Source organism: Osmerus eperlanus, chromosome 10, assembly GCF_963692335.1.
Source record: "Osmerus eperlanus chromosome 10, fOsmEpe2.1, whole genome shotgun sequence".
In the NCBI taxonomy this organism is placed as follows: Eukaryota; Metazoa; Chordata; class Actinopteri; order Osmeriformes; family Osmeridae; genus Osmerus; species Osmerus eperlanus.
The window spans coordinates 6,748,720-6,768,326 of record NC_085027.1 but is presented as its reverse complement, the minus strand read 5'-3'; the positions used below and the strand labels follow the sequence as shown (position 1 = coordinate 6,768,326).

The 19,607-nt window shown below is 44.8% G+C and overlaps 4 protein-coding genes across 4 annotated transcripts in view; all 4 read left to right on the top strand.

Annotated features, from left to right (window-relative positions):
- Positions 1 to 4,438: 4,438 nt before the first annotated feature.
- rpp25b (ribonuclease P and MRP subunit p25, b) lies at positions 4,439 to 6,715 on the top strand. Its single transcript, XM_062471203.1, has one exon. It carries the CDS (start codon positions 5,200 to 5,202, stop codon positions 6,112 to 6,114), a length of 915 nt encoding a protein of 304 aa, XP_062327187.1. The 5' UTR covers positions 4,439 to 5,199; the 3' UTR covers positions 6,115 to 6,715.
- Positions 6,716 to 9,944: 3,229 nt separating this feature from the next.
- On the top strand, positions 9,945 to 12,438 carry LOC134027881 (cytochrome c oxidase subunit 5A, mitochondrial). The gene is made up of 5 exons (XM_062471109.1): positions 9,945 to 10,104; positions 10,981 to 11,097; positions 11,509 to 11,630; positions 11,893 to 12,019; positions 12,293 to 12,438. The coding sequence occupies exons 1-4, from the start codon at positions 10,032 to 10,034 to the stop codon at positions 12,004 to 12,006; spliced, it is 426 nt and encodes a 141-aa protein (XP_062327093.1). The 5' UTR covers positions 9,945 to 10,031; the 3' UTR covers positions 12,007 to 12,019; positions 12,293 to 12,438.
- Positions 12,439 to 12,899: 461 nt separating this feature from the next.
- Positions 12,900 to 16,290, top strand: fam219b (family with sequence similarity 219 member B). The gene is made up of 6 exons (XM_062471108.1): positions 12,900 to 13,144; positions 13,455 to 13,563; positions 13,804 to 13,897; positions 14,025 to 14,102; positions 14,263 to 14,314; positions 14,528 to 16,290. The coding sequence occupies exons 1-6, from the start codon at positions 13,079 to 13,081 to the stop codon at positions 14,675 to 14,677; spliced, it is 549 nt and encodes a 182-aa protein (XP_062327092.1). The 5' UTR covers positions 12,900 to 13,078; the 3' UTR covers positions 14,678 to 16,290.
- A 589-nt stretch (positions 16,291 to 16,879) lies between these two features.
- The window catches only part of LOC134027878 (AT-rich interactive domain-containing protein 3B-like), a 37,084-nt gene continuing 34,356 nt past the window's right edge, over positions 16,880 to 19,607 (top strand). The window contains exons 1-2 of the mRNA XM_062471105.1: positions 16,880 to 17,222; positions 18,282 to 18,920. Of these exons, the coding sequence (XP_062327089.1) occupies positions 17,187 to 17,222; positions 18,282 to 18,920 (675 nt within the window). The 5' untranslated portion in view covers positions 16,880 to 17,186. The remainder of the gene's footprint in view (positions 17,223 to 18,281; positions 18,921 to 19,607) is intronic.

The window sequence follows — 19,607 nt, the reverse complement described above, 5'->3', positions numbered from 1 at the left end:
ACGGACGGGAGTTTGTTTACCATGGCGTCTCCAGGGGGCACGCAACACACCTACAGCTTTCATGTCACACAAGTCCAGCAATCAAAAACTACTCTGAGAGCCTAGTGGTGTGTGTGATGTTTTGAGTGTGTTTGTGCGTGTTAGTGACTACCCTTTGGACATGCTGTTCTTTTGCTAAGTACTCTGACAAAACCAGTTGTCTGTATTCCCGTTGAAAGAATAGTTTTGGTGGTAGCACTTTGCTAAATGGAAATTGTGGTATTAGCTAATAGTTGCTGGAAGCCATTTATTTGCTATTTGCATTTGTTTCACATGGAACGCTAATTTCCCCTTAATTAAATTGATCAACATTTTCCAATAAAACCCATTAGAGTGTGCCGTGGGCTGGACAAAATGGTGTGCGTGTTCGCTATCATCAGCCAATGGAAATTAAGAGCAAGTCACTGGAGTTAATGAAAGTGAGAGAGCACGCGCACATACCTCAGAGAACAACAGTACTCTGCTCCTCCCTCGTCCCTTCAAATGTCAAACTCAAAATGTCATTCTAAAATACTCGGGGGGACGCTTTAAAAAAGTGCACGCTTGTTAGGGGTGTAATGGCTTTGTAAAACGAGGTTATGAAAGGAAGAGCACAGCTCCTTTACATTACAGTTTGTTCGGTGGAAGATGTCGCACGTCAGTTTAGTAGACAAGCGTCATTAATCAGTGGTTTGCTCCCATATGCTTCCACAGTCGTTCACTCCTGCTTCTGTTGTAAGTGCTTAAACTTTTGGGTGCTGCGGATGGAGAGTGGGGGGGGGGGGCATTCATTGTCATTCCTACCCGCTGTTATCTCTATGCAGATCACTTCTTTTCAGTCCCCAATCCTGTTTTCTCTCCCTCTACTTCATTCTCTCTCCGTGGATGAAAGTTACTGCCATCATCGTCGTGTGAGGCTCACATCTGCATTGCAGTGCCTAGGGGGGAAAACAGAGAGGAGAGAGGATAGGTTAGGAGAGGAGAGAAGTGGAGAGGAGAGGAGAGATAAAATGTGTAATTTAGCAGAATAATGGAGTTATGAGTGACAGCACCATATATCTCACTGTGCATCATTTGTCATATTTCAACCTGCCTTTGACAGACACATGAATGCAGCCATTTAGGTCTACCAAAAACAAATATAAACAAAACCAATTGCACCTCAAAGTGCTGTCGCACAGAAAACAGAGACAGGGTCACTCGCTCCCCATCTCCCTCGGCCTCCGGGTTATTAATGGCGTCGTCATTTTTTCCGGCTCACTCTATTTCCCCTATGATGACGGCCCTGTCGCTCCACGTTCTCCCATGTTTCTGTAATTGCCCCAACTGCCTGCCTTATGCTGAGCATGCACGTGTATGTGTGCATGTTTGTGTGTAAGTGCATCTGTGTGTGTGTGTTCGTGTGTGTGTGTGTGTGTGTACTGAATGTGTGCATGCATGGTTGTGTCTGAGTGTGCGTACATCTGTTTGTATACGTGTGTGTGTGTGTGTGTTTGAGTGTCTCCTTGCATGTTTGTCCCCCATCGAAGCCGGCTGGGAGTTTGTGGTCCAGAACTGCTGAGCTGCAGGCGAGCTCCACACAGAGCAAAATGACAGCCTCCAGGCCAGCATTGGCTGATGACCGTGAAACTCTTGCTGTTAACGTAAAGCGAGCAACCGGCTGGCACAGAGAGAGGCTGCCGTTGTGTGCTGTTCTGCCAGCAAACAGAAAACACAAACCTCACTTTTTTTTCCCCCTGCTGCTCTGCAATGCTGCAATTCAAGGACACTTCTCAATCTGTACGACCACCAACGAGCAGCTACTGTAGCACTCTAGCTAAACACAGAGCGGACGGAGATAGCCATCACTATCTATCACAGTCTCAAGGTACAAATTGCGTTTTTGCAGCTGAAAGCAAAGGAGACTGGGCTGACGGGAGGAGGAGGTGTAGACCAGCCAGTACACTGTTCAGGCTTCCGTGTTTCAATGCCTGGGGGTTGTCAGAGGTGCCGACACAGCCCTGATAAAGTGAGGAGTAAGTGTTTTGAGAGGTGTGTAGGAGCAGAGGGCACTAGAGGAGGAGGTGTTGGAGGTTGAGTGACCAAGCGTGAGGGCCGACCCTGCTGCCTCTCCTTTCGACACGCCATTAAACATGGCAACCGTTCGGAAAAAAAGCTTCTCTTCAAAAGGGTGAAAAGCAGCCCTTATTCAACAACTCTCTGATGTTTTCATCACCCTAGCTGAAAACAAAGGTGGAGATGAAACCCTCAAGTCACACGTTGCATTTACGTATTGAACATTGTCAGAACAACACATTTTGTTACAACAGAAAATTGCAAAATCTATATTTTTCTCCAAGCTGATGTGTTTGGAAGGTTAAATGGAGGTTTGAATGCGATGCTAACATAAGCTGTGAAGAGACCGTGATTACAGACAGCCTTTTACCATCCAGTTTAACCTCTGTGCACTTAAAATCAGCCTCTCTTCTCTGCCCCTCTCTTCCTCTCTCTCTCTCTCTCTCTCTCTCTCTCTCTCTCTCTCTCTCCCTCCCTCTCCTTCTCTCTTTTGCTCTCCCTCTTTCTGTCTGTCTCATTCTTTCTCCTTTTCCCTCTCTTTCTCCATCAGTTTATTATGCAGTAACATCACTACATCCCCTTAGGCAGCTGTGCATCTCCTTATGACTGATGAGGGTAATTTCTCCCCAAACAGCAGAATGATCACTTTGGTGAGAGCCCCAAACCCTCTGCTCCCTCCTCCGCCCCTTTCCCCTCCCTACCCACTCTTCCTCTCTATTCTTTTCTCCATCGCTGGAGAAAAGAAGGAAAACAGAGATGTTTGTTGCTGTTTCTCCTGCAGTGGATTGAATGGGTTCAGGAGATGGATGGTTGGTGTGTTTGTGGGTTTGGGACAAACAGATGCACTCACACACACACATAGAAAATGGAGAAAGAAATTCACATCACACAGAAAATTATCATTGTAAATTATTTGACCAATATGGACATTTTTGGTTTCGTTTGTGAGTGTTGAAAATATTTTTTTCATCAACATGGCTATTGATCCTAAATCAAACAAAGCCAACAGTAACATTTTCTGCTAGTGTTTTGGTCAAACAAAAACCATTCGCTGTAAAACGACTTTTCTTATTTTCTTTCATTACCATAGAGATCCAATATAATAATATGCCAGTGTGAGTTACCTTCAAAGTAACAACTAAGGGTAGATACACTGGTTCTTATTCTCCATGTGTGTTTCTCCTGAGGGAGGCTGATGGGAGTTAGAACAGTTAGGGGCTTGTCTGCCTCTCTGCTGGACTCATAGGTTCAGCCTCACTGCTCTGTCTTCACCCATTCTCACAGCTGTCCATCACACTGCTAAACAAACCCACCTGTCTGCCAGGAGACTGGGCTGGGTTGGGATGGGTGGCTGGGCTAGACTGAAACAGGATGAAGAGTGGGCTGAAATGGTATAGGATTGTAATGGCACAAGGCTGGTATAGGATGGAGGCTAGAATGGGGTGGGCTGGTATGGGATGGAAGGAGATGAAGGTGGGGTGGGGCTTGGCTTGGCGGGGATAGGAACCTGAGATTGGTTGAGTTTCTGGAATGGGCTAGAAGGTCTGACTGGGCTGGACTGGGCTACAGCTGGTGGCTGCTGGGCAGGTGCAGAATTGAGTGTGACAGCGCCCTCCCCTGGTGATGGAGAACCTATTAACCTACTTATTACCCCCACCTGTCAAGCAGCACCACATCTGTCCCCTACACTGTCTCACCTGCAATGACAGCCCTGGCCCACTAATGAAGACAGTCATACCATTATAACCTCAATGGCGTGACCGAATGGCATGCCTTTGTGGGCCGTCTGTCCTTGATCGCAAGTGTGTTCCCAACCTCGTAACAGTATATCTATTGAACCATAAGAGACATGCCGTTCTCACTGGGCCACTTGATTGCTTCAATAGTGAAGCTATTAACAGCACATTATGGAAATTGTAATGGTCAAAAACATCTAATGGGATAAAGGCTAAGTATGGTGCAATTTAATGCCACTGACTTTCAGTGGCTCTTTGAAGGATGTTTTCAATTATACGCAGAGAGCTAATTTAATTCATTGTTTCGTGGCTGAAAATGCATTTTTAAAGGTTGACTGACTCTCTATTTCAGAAACTCAGGTTTAATCAGTCATCTACATTGAACACGGGCGCCGGAACGTCCTCTAAAGAGATTGACAAAGTTGCCCAGGATTCTGGGCTCCGCCAGGCTCTTAAAGGGACGTACCCCCCACTCTTTCTTTCCCTCCCCCTCCTCCCTGGCTTCCAAGCCACGTTTCAATTATGGAAAGAGAGAGAGGGAGTGGTTCATCAGAGACATGAAAGGCCTGCCCCTTTAAGAGGGCTGTCTCCCCTCTCTCTCTCACGCTCCCCCTCATCCAGGCAGACACTCCTCCTGCGAGCGCTTGTGAGGCAGCTCCTGTCCATTCACGGCTCTTTGTAGGGAGAAACAGAGCGCACTACCCAGTGCATCACTGAGACATCACACACACAGGTCCACGGACGACCAGCCCAGGGGGGTTTGCTTCTGCTTCTAACCCTAACCCTGATCTGAGAGTGAGGTGAAAGGGGACAAGAGAGGATAGAGACCCAGCCACTCCACATCCAAGGAAAACCTTGACCAAGAGGGCCACAAGAAGATACTGGACCGTCCCAATAAGTGTATCTAGGAGTTGAGAGCGATATGGATCACTGGATCAAACTGACCAGCTGAGACAGCAATTTACTGCGGGAGAGGGGAACTCTGTTTTCTTCTGAAAAGTTACACTGAAAAAATGAGCTGTTCCTGGAATTAAGACAGGGACGCTGCAGCTGAAAGATTTTCTGCTCGTCTTTCCTGAACTTTCAAGATTGTCATTCATGGCGTGAAATTGAGATACTCTTTAACAGCAGCAGCTTGAATTGTCCCATCAGTATTCTTCATACACCAGCTGGCGTTTATCTTGTTTTCCCAGCTCTGTCTGAGTAGCTGGGTGGAAAGAACTCTCACAGAGCAGGATCATGTTTTTCGTCTGAAGCCCTAAAACTTTGTAACCACTGACTGAATAAAAAGACTGTTAGAAGAAACAGAAAATGATGCTAGCCTGGCTTCTAAGCGGGGAGATTTTCTGACTGGACTTGGTTGTGCAGGAAAGAACCGAGGACAGAAGCCATGTTCACAGGTTGCGGAGTTGCCGGTTTCCAGACCCAGTACCAGATCCCAGCTCCTGTTGGACCACATACAGCCCTGGAGGTGAACAGGCAGGTCCAGGTGGAGGTTGGGGTGACCCCGCAGATGTATCCTCCCTTCCAGGGTCAGGCGTACTGTGGACACCTTCCCTCCACTTCCCCCTCCACCACGCTAAACAGCATCTCTACGTCGTCGCAGACCTCACTCCCCATTCCTCCTCCTCCCGCCGCCCTCAAACTGGGGCAAGGGGGGTTCAAGAAGATGTGTCGCACCGAAGAGGATGGTCCCTGCCCATTCCCAGGGCTGCCAGCAGGGGTTTTGGAGATGCGCGTCAAGGAGGGCAGTAAGATCCGCAATCTGATGGGCTTTGCCATGTCTCGCATGCAGGGGGAGAGGGGGGAGGTGCCTGGCGGTGCAGCCATGGGGGTCAGCGCCAGGGGAGGCGGGGTTGGGGGTGGTCTGAGGCAGGTGGTGTTCACCGGCTCGGGGCGCGCGGTTACCAAGACGATCACGTGCGCGGAGATCATGAAGAGAAAGGTGGGGGGTCTGCACCAGATGACCAAGCTGCGCTACAAGGGCGTGAGGGAGGTGTGGGAGAGCCAGGAAGGGGGGGCCTCGGAGATGACGGTGCACAGGACCGTGCCCTCCATCAGCATCCTCCTCTCCAAAGACCCCTTGGACCCCCAGGAGCCCGGTTACCAACCCCCAGAGACCCTCAGTGCTCTCTGGGAGGAGAGAGACGGGGCCGGGGAGGGTGGGGCCGGGGAGGGTGCCCCACAGGCAGCTAGCAAGAGAACACTAGGTGTGTCTCCCCGTAGCAGCCACCCTGACTGCAAGCGAGTGTGTCTAGGGGAGGGAGGAGGAGTAGGAGGGGGGTCTGGTCTTACCCCTCGCTGACTGACTTGGCTGGACTGTTGAGGGGCAGTGGAGGGGAATGGATCAGGGAAGCTCACTCAGTCCTGCCCTCCGCCCCAGCACAAAGTAGCCCAGACAATCAGAGCACCTCACTCAGATGGAACCGAGCTCTCTGAGCAGAACTGAGCACACAGGCCCCTGACTGCACAAGTCAGCCTGAAATGGGGCCGGAAGTTCTGTACATATGGGGGCTTATGGAATGCAACTACACTGTAAGCCCAGTGAAATGTTTTTTTTCGTCGTCATGCCAACAGAATTTTAAATTACGCCGTTCATGCCTAAAGAGCTTGAATAGCTTCCTTTCTCTTACACAATATCAGCACCACAAAACACAAGAAAGGACGAAATTACATTTTAGTCGCCCTTCTCTTTCTTTCTAAGATGTTGCTTATTTAATTTTTAGTCTTGTTTTATCTGTATAGTGTATAATCAAAATGCAAAAGTTGGGTCCTCGACATTTAAATGATTATCGATAAGTATGCCTATGTTTGTTCAAAGACGTCATCAATGACAAATGTAACACAGTATATCCATGGAGTTTTGTTTTGTCTGGAACATTAATCATATTCAAAAATCTAATAAATTATTTGAAAAATAATCGTTTGTCTTTCTCTGTGCTCACCACTCATAGTAGCCTACAACTGTAAAACACTGTGTCTGGAAAGGTAATCCCTGGGTGCTGATCCTTTGATAAGCTTAGCAGGAGTGAAATTTGTCTTAAAGACAGCTGATTTAATGACATAGCTGCTGATAAGACACACAGCTCCCCAGCCTGCCTGTTTGACAGAGCAGCCTGCAGGCAAAAATACAGGCACAGATTATCATTATGATTGTAACACCACATCACAACAGGAAGGGGAGATGGATTAAAACTGTGGCTGAAAGAACTTTACGTGTTCCCCTTAGAATGTGAAACCACGGCAACAGTCTGCTTAAATTTATGGAGTTTTATTCATGCAATCTTAGTTCTACCTCAGCCTTCAGTTCTGTAGGTTTTTTGTTATGGTTTGATTTCTTATGAGGTGGTTCAACCAAAACAAATTAATAGTTAATCTCTTCAGAAGATTGTTGTGGTCATCAGATTAACCATACGTAGTCTGTTCCATTATGTGTGCAGTATACACTACTGTACAATTCTATGGTGTGTGCAGTGTGATTACATCCATCAAACCTTAAATGAATTGTTCAAGATGTAAAAGGAAAAATGATGTATGTTGCTCTCCTTCTCAATGAGAACTTTTCAAATCTAACACTCTTGCATTTGCTCTTTACAAACCATGTCTGCTTTAGGCATAATAATAAAACTTTACAAATGTAATGGGAGTCTTTCCCTTGATCATACTGAAAATCTTCAAAGTCAGGGCCGCACGGCTTAATATCGCTAATGATCAAAAAGCCTTCAGTGGCTTATGCATTGGACCACTGGAGTTCTCTTGCAAATTATGAATTCTTGAGTCTACACCCAGGGTTAGGGTGAACCTGTCTTGGAAAGGATGAGCTGGAAATGGCACAATCCTATTGTGTGGAGTTGGACAAGAGTACAGTGGTTGGCCAGCTCTTCTCTCTCTATGGCAGACACACCGATTAACCTCCTTCACGAACCCATTAAATGAATCAGAGCAAAGCAGAGAAGCCAAGGTTGAGTAGGGAAAAAACGCTGCCACTGCAATAAACCCCATATGGAACAAACTGTGTGTCCTCAAGACTGCAGGAAGGTTATCGCTTCAGGTCGTTGTTATCACACAGTTAACAGCTTTCACAGAGGAGGCTCTGGGACAGCCAGCCAGTGATGCAGGTCACATAGATAGCGAGGCTATAAGTAAATCTCATATCGACCCGAATCCTGTTATCAAGCATTAAAAATTCTAGGCCAAGAGTAAAATGCAGAGGGGGGTAATTATATAGAACTTGATAGCACACTTGAGTGAGAGCCCTGATAAAACACAGTGACAAAAGCATTATACCAGTGTTAAATCCAATGTGGCATTGTAACAAATAGGGTAGTACTGTGAAGTAGTCAAAACTCAGCATGAGAGTGCGGACAAGGTTATTCACCAGCTGAGTCTATTTATACCGTTTTATTCCGAGGTAATCATGGAGGTGGTTATTGAGTTCTCTACACTGTTCTCTGAAAATAATGTTCCAATGTACCCGATTAAATACATATTTATAACAATACTGAGAGTACATCTTTTTCATATTTTATTGATCATCACAACAAAGTTAGTATTAGGATCTATTAGCTTTGTTGCACATTTTGAGGGAAAGCTTGCCAACTGCATAGAATTTGAACAGAGAGAAAGGAGAGAGGGAGAGAGAAACAGAGGGAGAGAATTCATTTTGAACTTGTGATAAAAGTGTGTGCACTCTATTTCTTTTCCCCTCTCTCTCCGTCAGATGAGAGCGAGGTCTGTGGAATGGCGTGGGAGTTCACTATCTCCCAGCCTCCAGATGGTTCCGTCTCCCCTTATCTAGAGGAATGGGCGCAGCCTCCATTTTTCACCCCCCCTTATCTAGAAATCCTTTAAATTGAATATTTACTGGGGCTATGTTTTCTGCCAGAGTTAGTATATAGAAGACCCCATTCCTCTTTCTTGTTGAGACAGGCCAAAAGGTTTTTTTCTCTCTCTCTCTCTCTCTCTCTCTCTCTCTCTCTCTCTCTCTCTCTCTCTCTCTCTCTCTCTCTTTCTCTCTCTCTCTCTCTCTCTCTCTCTCTCTCTCTCGCACACTCTCACTCTGCCTTGTCAGGGGAAAGGACAATGATTGATTGTGTGATCTCCAGAAAAGAATGGAGGGTTAAGTTGGGCACCGCATAAAGATATTAATGGACAACAACCCTAAAGGGAACATGTTCAACAATAGAGAGAAGTATGTACTCAAAATGACAGGAGCCAGACGTCCTCCATCTTGTGTCAAAAGTGAAATAGAGGGAATTAATCACTTTTCGCGCACACCATTGTTTCAGAGTCCCCTATGCTCACAAGGGGTTACAAGCACACTCAAGCAGCCATTGAAAACATCTTATTGCAATTTAACTGACTAGGGGGATATCTGCATAAACAAACATGGCACAACTCCCCCCCCCACCCCCCCCACCCCCGGGTAAGTGAGAATGTCTTTTCAAAACGCTTCTCTGAAATTCTTCCATGTTGGATTAATCAGTGCAGCTGAGGATGTAATTGCAGTGCTGAAGTCAAAGCTGCAAGTGCAGATAATAAAGACTGAATACATGGCTGCCAGAACTCTGAGGGAAAAAGACGAGAATAGAGAGACCAATCATGACTTGAAAAGCTATCTTAAATTGTTGGACCACAACACCATTGAACATTATATGCAGACTTTTATATGGGAGAATAATGTTTAGGGAAAAGATGGCTGCTCAGTGCGTAGATAAATGTTTAACAACCTCTTCAAAACTTTAATCCTGAAAATATGCTGGGTCACAAAATGTAGGCTACTCCATCTCTGATATGTTGCGATTTCACTTTGGACGATCATGATGTAGTTCTTCTGACAACCTCTGAAGGATCTAGGTTCATGCCTCTCACTACTTCAATATGTTGCCATCTAGTGGAGAAAAACGACTATCACTGCCAAGGGCCGGGTTTCCCAGATTCGTTAAGAAGCTCTTAACGCTAAGAGCTTCTTAAGAACGCTCTTAGAACGCTCCTAAGAAGCTCTTAAACCTCATACAGAATGAGGTGTATCATTATCGTTCTCTCTACCCCATAGTAAAAATTGGTTAAAAGCAGTTTCCTTGCGAATGATGATGGCAAAGGCCCAGCACGTAGCCCTTCATCGAGTATGCGCGTGCGCAAAGCCTCCTTTCTAATGTCGGTCTGAATCGGTTCCTAGTCAGTGTACAGCAACATAAGCCACTGATTTAGTAGGTCTGCATAATGTTCAGAGCCGTAGTTCGACTCTCAACTTCTGGAATACGGAGTTTAGCGCGGCCACAACCCTGTCATTCGGGTAAGATTGACACCTAAGTTTACAGTAATGTATAGACTGATTAAGAGTTTTGCCAAAGACGTTAGCTACTGTAACTTGCTACTGACTGTACCTCATGCTAGCGTTAGCGATCCTGGCTGGCTGGCTAGATAAGATAAGCTAACCTTAGCTTGCTAGCCTGTAATACTGTCAGGGTGACATTGGTTAGCATGTTAGATTAATAGTTACAATTTTCGCTTTTCCATTATCTTTTTCGGCCATTTATAGCGAGCATCTTGTTTGTAAAAGTAGCAATCCATATCACACAGCTATCGAGCTAGCTAACAAGCTAACCATCAAAAAGCTACTAATGTGACCTTGTCTTGCGATGACCCATGTTTGACCAGGGCATCATCACACGTCCACTAAACTAAACTATATGCAGCCGTTGTGTTTTCAGTGACAGTTTAGACTACACTAGAGATGTGCAATGTTTAAGTTACATATTTTCATTCCTGAATCTAACGGAGTTTATGGTAGGCCGATGGTGATTGCTGTCCTCACATGACCTAGTGGTTACCTGAATACAGACTTAACATTGACTGTAGGGAGGAAGCACTCCAGCTATGGTAATGTTATATTTAATCAACAGTATGCGGATTACAGCATGTCGGCTGTTTGGTATTTCGACTTTATGTCGACAACAATCTATTTCATGCTGCTTATTTTCCAAATCTGGACTGTTCTCGAAAATGATAGTTGACATTGAAGTAAGGAGGTCAGCTTGTTTGTCAGGCTGATTGGGTGGGTTATGGGATTACAGAATAATTTATTTTAACTATTCTTATTTGACAATGCCACAAATCTCTTGTCCTTAAAGCAAAACAGACCACATCACAACCACTTTCTGTTTTACAGCTCCACTGCTGTGCCGAGGATACTCCCATGGCAAGGTGGAGACAGATGAGGAGTTTGATGCCCGCTGGGTCACGTACTTCAGCAAGCCAGACATTGATGCATGGGAGCTAAAGAAAGGTAACTTCCAAACATATGAAACTCAAAGTGACTTATATGTCTGGGCCCTGTGAAAGTAATAATAGTTTAGCTAAAGCAATTTGGTTAACTAAGCAAATATTTAACAGGGATGTAAGGATTTTGTTATCTTCCCTCTTCAAGTGACTTCTCCTGAGAAGTTTCATTTTTTATTTATGGTTACTTTCTGGACTCATTGCATTGTACTTGTAACATTTAGAATCTAAATACTTTGTATAGTAGTTTAGCATTAATATTAGCTTTTTGCCTGATTTTGTTATTGACATGTCTCATATGTTGCTTTTCACTGCTGTAACGATCCAGTTTCCCCTCGAGGATTAGTAGAGTTACTGCCTATACTATCTCTCGAGGATCAGTAAAGTTACTGCCAATACTGTCTGTCTTGGCTTGCAGGCATGAATACCCTCATCGGTTATGACCTGGTACCCGAAGCTAAGATCCTGGACTCGGCTCTCCGAGCCTGCCGAAGGCTGAACGACCTGGCCAGCGCCATCCGCATCCTCGAGGCAGTCAAGGTCAGCTGCCAAAACATGCTATCAAAACATGAACCTATCTTTATTTATCTGATACTTGCCATTATCATTTGATTATTATTCTCAAACTGCATATGTTATGTGTGAGATTGGTTTATTGTAGTGCCATTGTCTTCACCTCTAATGTTGGCAATGTTCCTTCATTGTTACTGGTTTGTGATGTTTCAGGTGCTATACGTTAAGCTTATACGTTGGAATGGTTTTGACTTTCTTGCATACTAATAAACATTCTGTGTTGATACAGGACAAATCAGGCCCACACAAAGACATCTACCCATACCTGATTCAGGAACTGACTCCTACTCTGGCTGAGCTAGGCATCTCAACACCAGAGGAGCTTGGTATTGACCGGTTATAGACCCCGTACCTGGGTGAGTGCTATTTGTGTTATGCTCTCATATCTTCTGGAACCATGTTGTGCATTCATTTTTTTAAATCAAGGAATGTAGCATTTGCCATTATTGTGTTTTTTCCTGATTTTACACTAGTACGGCATGTGCACTAAGCCTTAGGCCAGAGCATGGAAATTGCCCTGATGTCTACCTGCACAAGAATGTTGTTCTGTATTATAGCTTATAAAAAAAACATGTTTCATTTTTGGGCTTCAGAAAAAAACTGATACACTGTCATTGTTTTATCCTCAGGTCATTGATGTTCAAACAGAATCACTGTTCTTCAAAGTTATGTCCCAGTTCCAATGTCTACGATGTTGACTGAAACTTCTTATCCGGTTGTGAATAAATAAATGGACCTAATAATAATAATAAAAGCAATATACTATTGAATCAAATGATTTTTCTCAGTTTTGTTCACAAAATTCTTACATTGTCTTTTTAAGTGAAGTAAACTGATACCTTTCCTTCTGTGGTTAAACACTATTAAACACTTTTATTGATACATCAACTGTGTTCTAAAATGTGTTAGAATATCTTGTTTGTTGCTGGATACACGCATTTTACGTTTTTCAGTAAGGTTTGTTGGCAGTATCAATCACATTGATTTTGACATAGATGAAAATCGTCAAATAAAAACTTTAACAACATGTATGCCCTGAAAACGGTCCTAAGAATGAATACCACATACATGAATCCAACTACTGATAAACCGATATGAAAAGACTGCATGGATGCCATCCTAATTTTAAGTATTTATTCATTTTTGACCATAGATAAATAACTCTTAAATAACTTCACTAAATTAAGTAAGCTTGAGCACAGTTTCCATCCTTATGGGTTCATCATGTGGTTGGACAGGAAACGGAAGTAGTTTTGCAGCAACCGTAACAGCGAGCGAGCTAGGCTGATTACTGCCTGGCTAACAGCGTTAGCTTTAGCTATCCAATAACAAAAACGTTCCTCTTGGGTGTCTAGGGAAGTCGAGAGAGTGGAAATGCCTGTCTTGTGGTGTATAGCGTGACAATCTTCAGCAACATGAATGACATTGAGGAGGAGAGGGATACCCTCCTTGCTGACCTACCCGAATCCCAAGTTTTGACGGTAAGTTTTCATATTGAATTGGAGAGCTGGCTAACCAGCTAGCCCGGTTGTTGACGAACGAACGGGGACAGATTTATTGACTCAGTCTTCTTGCGAATGGCACCCAGTACTTGATTTTCTATCATATGAATAATCCGAATAAAGTCAGATAACCTCATAAATGCAACAAACCTAGCTAATGTTATGTGCTTATAGCTACTCGGCTCACCAACACACAAGCGTGAATGAAAAATATACCAATTATAGTTTAAGTCTAAATCCATGTCTTTATTAACTATTCACGAACACGCATCCTTTCCTTGGACACTAGGGTCCTGGCACCAGCGCAAGAAGCAAGACAGCTGATGGGGGCATCCGACCATTGGAGAAGAGGGGGCCTTACATCATGTCTAAAGCTCCGGCGATTCATATGAAACTACGTGGGTCCACTTTTCCACTCTGTATTTTTACATAGTATATCGTCTGGCATGTTTTGTGTGTCATTCATTCTGGTTTAGGGGTCTACATTCCAACGAAGTAAATTATTTCCCAGTGAATCATTCCTTAAGATGTAGGGCTGTTATACTCGTACTAACAGACACAGAGTGTGCATACAGGCATATTTCATACTGACATAATTGATCTAATTTCACTTAATGTCGCTGTGATTGTGTTTGCAGAGAAGCATAGAGAGATGGCCAGGAAAGCATTGAAGAAAAAAGGCCTTACATCAGGGGGGCCAGTCCTGCAACAGCCCAGACAAGGTGGAAACAGGTAGGATCATATCTGGTTATGTTAAACACATGATGTAGGTGTTGTTTTGTGATTCACTCTGGAGGAAGGAATGGCATAAGATATTCAAACCATGCATTTTCAAGTTATTCTGGTTTTTGTTTTCCAGAAGCGTGAAGTTTAACAAGGGCTATGCTTCCTTGAGTCAACACGCCGAAGACACCCTGGTAGCACTAGACTCTGACAGGTAAGGCTAGCAGCTGTTGATGGTATTGATCATTTTTGACATAACATGTATGTTACTGTGTCCTGCACAGTGTGTCATGCACATTTATGGAGAGCTCGTTCACACAGGCTTATAAAACCTTCCACCTCATCTTGAATGGTTTTGTGTTTTGTCCTTGCAGTGATGAAGAACAGGATGTGGAGCAGTACTCCTCAGGTTACTCTTCAGCTGAGGTGAGCTAGCACAGAGGACTGTAGTGAAATGCTGTCCTACATCTTTGTTTTTTGGTTCTTTGCTTTCCCCTGATTGATAATTTTATATTTGATCTATTTAAATCTCTCACACACATGCATGCACACACCCCTATGAACTGCCCCTGCCTACCTACACATCACTTGGAATTCCCGCCAGTATTTCTTTGACTGTCTCCTGATCCGTGTTTGCAGGTCCACCCTGACCTGAGCAGACAGCTGCTGCAGGACGGCTACCGTCTGGACGAGATCCCTGATGACGAGGACCTGGACCTCATTCCTCCTAAAGCCATGGGCTCCTCAGGCTGCTGCTGTCCTGAGGCCTCGTCCTGCTCTATGCAGTGAGCTATCCAGGTCCCTGACCTGTACCTGACGCCCCGGATCACCTGACCTGGACCTGACGCCCCAGATCACCTGACCTGGACCTGGCGCCCCGGATCACCTGACCTCTCTATTACCGTGGCCTTAGCCAGAGTCCAAAGTCAGGCCCATCTGCCAACCCTCTAACTAAGCATGGACCCCCCCATCCCTCTAGACTCTAAGCCCCCTTTGCTCGTTTAGGGCTATGCTCCCACCGTGCCCTAAAACCCAACACATACACGTGCATGGATGGATGGTTGTCCCAAGCCTTAGCCACTGTCAGAGATCTGTCGCCCTGAAGGCTGACCCTGGTCTTTTTATGGAACTGGATGAAATGCAATGGTAGAGCAGGGGGATTCTTTCCTCTGGTATTGCACCAGCTCATCGGACATAGATAGGGGCCACTGTCATCTGTATGCTTATACGGTCAATCGCTTTAAGGCCATTTAGACATTGTAAAGGGAGATACAGCATAGTAAGCATAGCGGTTCAATGTGCTAATGCTCTGTAGCTGTGTGGTGTTATCGCCTTTTTTCCGAAGTGAGCTATTTGGAAATCCTACCAGAACATGAACATTCCCTGACCACTTTCTTCTAGATTTCTTCTTCTAAATTTGTATTTGTTTCTTTGTAATTCAGTAGGATCTAAACTCTAAAGAGCTAAGTCCTTTGGTCCATGGCTCTGATGTTATTACAAAGTTGTTTTGGATGTGAATGAATGCTTCAATGTGATGTAAATGGTGCTTGAATGTTACGTCTGCAGTCCAGCACTTAGTCAGACTGACTCTTTCAATGCTGTGTTCCAAAAACAATGACATTCTTGATATGGAAATGTCTGGCATGTTCCCCTCCCACAAAATGGCACTGTTTGGTAGTAACTTGGCCAGAGGTGCTCGGGTCAGTTACTGTGTGTACTGTGTGTTTGAGCTGGTCACCCAGTCACTGAGGTCAACCACTACATAAAGGACTCCCCTGTTCCTCAACCTCCTACCAGGCTTTTCAATGAGGAAGCTCATTGTAATGTTCTCCCTCTGTGGGGGATCTGACCAGAGGCCACCTTGAACCTGTCGCTACCATTTTGACATTCATTTCTCTCATCCTCTTTATTTCACTCTGCAAATGTTACCGTTTCCCAGCTGTCTATCACGTTACAGTGTTTTCTTGGTTTGGTTTTTAAAGCAGTGCATTGTGAGTGTTAAATACATTTACTGTAGAATTGATTTTGTCTTTGTTGGACATAAGGAGTGATTTCTGTCACTTTTTGAGGTGTTCACCCAATTTAAGAGTATTTATGTTTATTTCTGGAGACTTTATGTGGAGGAAGTGTGTCTTGTCTGATCAGCTTTGTAGTTACATGTACATTAGGCTAATTACTGCACTCTGCATCAGGTGCAGTCAGTAGTCATAACACTGCACTTGTCTGTACTATGCAACTCACAGGACAATCTGCTTCTTAATCCTCCAGTGCTACAACATACCAAGTGTTACTGAGTGCTAAATGCAATAACTTGAATTATTATGTCACAGAAAACACTATTATTTGTATATGATTATAAATATTGTTTTGCTATATTCAAGTAATAAAAACTATACACCATGTCTTGGCTTTGTTATTAAGATATGCTTCCAATTGACAACTAGGTTGATTCAGTACACATACATTGCACATACATGTTGAATAACTTGAATGTGAGCAATGAAGAAGCTGAAGGCCTGTATTAAGTAATGAAACTGTATGGTTGTTCAGTACATCTTCAGAACATATTTCATCCACAAGGGGGAAGCATTGAGCTAAAAAAATATTTAACGCTAAGACTAGAGCATAGGCCTATTTAAATTACAACTATAACAAAGACATACAGTAACCTGTTTAGATTATTCGACAGTTCAAATAACGTTGGACAAGAAACAACAAGGAACGTAGACTCGTGTTTGCCTCTGAATAGTACAAGCATAAACATTCATTGAGTACAGTATTACATTCTAATTGTTTCATATCCATGTCCAATGTAATCGCTATGGATTTTCAGGACAGTTACAACACACGAGTCTATTGTACTCTATAAAAAAAGCCCCTGTTCGCAAGATTAGACTGTGACAGCGGTGCCATTCCAATGGGATTTGCATACGCGCTGTAACTATTCAACCAACGTAGCGCTGCAACTCTGTAACTTGTTGCTGTCACTGGGCGGGCCCTAATGATGTTGTGCGCCTAAGCGGGGGGTGTCATTCTGGGGGAAGGAAAATCGAGTCAAAGGAGTTACCTCTATGCCAAGCTTTTCGAGTTATGAGATCGGGCTATTTTCGTGTCCGTTCTTTTCTACAATTTAAAAAAGAAAAGTAAAAAACAACAACATTTGAGAGTAACGACCTTCATTCGCTCATCTGCTGGTGGACAAATTCAACACCGTTGTGCATGCACTATTTCTCAGTGTGTTTACAAGTGATTGAAAGCGTGCCAGCGAAGAGGGAATAGGATAAGCAAGGAAGGAGGGATGGTGGACAATTCCGGTAGCAGCAAGGCACAAATGGTGAGTTGTCCCTCCGTTTGGCGCTATGCCCTGCCCGAGCAGTCGTTGTGTCATATCTTTTTTTTTTTTTGCTGTTAAGCAAATGTTGCACGAGACTAAAACTACAGTCATGGTATAACGCCTTCACGTTATTAGTACTATGTGTATGAGAGGTTACAAAAACGTAATTGACTTATTCTGTGTTCCTTCTTTTTTGGGGTAATGTAAATTATTGAATTCAAACCACGCCGTGCGTAAACAGCAGCCTGCATTTCATTCATATACTGGATATTTGATCGATTGGTAATATAGGCTATAGCATTCACCAATGACCTTAATCTTAACTCCTTTAGAGTTTAGAAATAATGTCATGCGTTTCACTTTTTAGCTACTCATGTGTTTTAACGCCAATATTTATAATTGGAGATCTGTAAGGAGCTTTCCCTATACATCCGTAGAGTTTATTTTCACAGTCGTAAGTGTAGTCGTAGTGTAGACTTTTTTATTATAGTTTGGTAGTACTTAAAATTGCATACATCCACGTACGTAGCTTTTAAAATGTGTTTGACACGATACTTGAATTGTAACTTGAAACATAGTAGTCCACTCCTGCGTGGTTAATGTTGCGTAAGATTGTTGCATCTCGAATGGAACACATCTACAATTTTACTTAAATAATTACTTAATTAATCTTCTGGGCACAACTCTACATTAAAAACGTTCATATCTTAAACATATTTAACTCGCACCCTAATGTCTTGAGGAAACATCTGTCAAGACACATGCATTCATTCTTATTATCACATTACTCCCCTATTTCCATTAAGGCATGTCACATTGCTGTTTATAGCATGCTTGTCCATACTGTACTTCGTTCCCCACATGTGATGTTCATATGATTACATGTTATCTATATGACTGTAACATCAATAAATCCACTCGGCCCCCACCCAGTGTTCTCTTGTTTGCTGTTAGTTTGGCCTGCATATTTGGACCCGCCAAGCCAAACAACTCTTTGGGTAATTTGAGAGTGGTAGGTTTATGGGTAGCTATTGACGTCTTTCTCACTTCCTCCCTCAGCCCAGCATGTCTCAGGAGGGAGGTCTGGTAGGGGGCTATCCTCAGGGGGCCACGGCAGGGGGCATGAAGCTGGAGGCTGTCATGGAGCAGCTGCAGCGCCAGCAGCAGGCCCGGCTGGAGATGGAGCGCAAGGAGCGACGGCTGCGTGAGGCCCACATCATGTACGCCCAGCAGGTAGCAGCCCAGCAGGCCATCCTGGCTGCAGCCCGGGCTGGAGGGGCAGGCTTCATGGCCAAGGGCCTGGCTGGAGTGGGGCCTGGAACCGGGCTGATGTCCAGGGTCTCCAACCAGAGCAGCGTGGACTCTGAGAGAGAGGACGAGGAGGACAGGGGTCGAGACTCTGGGGACGACGAGGAAGAGGAAGAGATGATGGAGGGAGATGAAGGGAGCGAGGAGGACGAGGGGAGTGCTGGTGGGCTGGAGTACCTCCGCAAGCAGACCATGGCTCTGCAGCAAGGTGCCCCCCGCTTGCCGGCGCGGCAGTTTGGCAGTTACACAGCCTCCGCCCCCCTGCAGACATCCTCGCCCCCTGTCAGAGTGAAGCAGGAGCCCGATGAAAGTCTCTCTCCAGCTGGCCCTCACTCCGCCACCTCTCCCAACGGACAGGCTGACTGGAGCTTCGACGATCACTTCAAACAGGTCTGTCTGCCGTCACTCTCCCTATTATGTCAGGCTTGGTATTTGTCTGTTTGTAGTTACGTCTTCAAAACAAATCCCTTTCCCTTAAGTGTTTCGAAGAGACTTTTGGATTTCCGTTGTTAATCTGGCATCAAGGTTCAACTGTCTTTCCTTAAACACTGAGAGTCAACACAGAACTGTGTAATCAAAACACAGATGTCCTTTCACTAACTTACCATCACAGAGGACAGAGAGGAAAAGCCCTCCATTATTCCCCCTCTACATGTTTGTGTTTTGTGTGATTGCTGAGCCTTCTCCTGCTGTGAAAGCCGTCTTAATCAGGCTGGGCCGCGGGTCTCTCAGACGGCATCTTTGTGAGCCACTTTCAGATCCCGGGGGAGGGCTGAGGCGTCCGTCAGCTTTTGTGGCCAAAAAATCCTAGAAGTGTGTCCTGGCGTGAGGCCAGGCAGGAGCACAACACTGCTTGGCGCGCTCTCTCACGCTCTGTCTTTCTGTGCTGTATGTGTGTCTCAGCCAGCCCTGCGCTTCTCTCTCTCTATCTCTCTCTCTCTTTCTTTTTTTCTTAAGGTTTGGCCCAGGTCCAGGTTAGAGACAGCACCGCCAGGGGTTTAGCTTTGAGGTTTTTGTGGGCGGGCGGGCGGGCGGGCACGAGTCAGCTCACCAGGGGGGTGGGGGCACGAGGGGGAT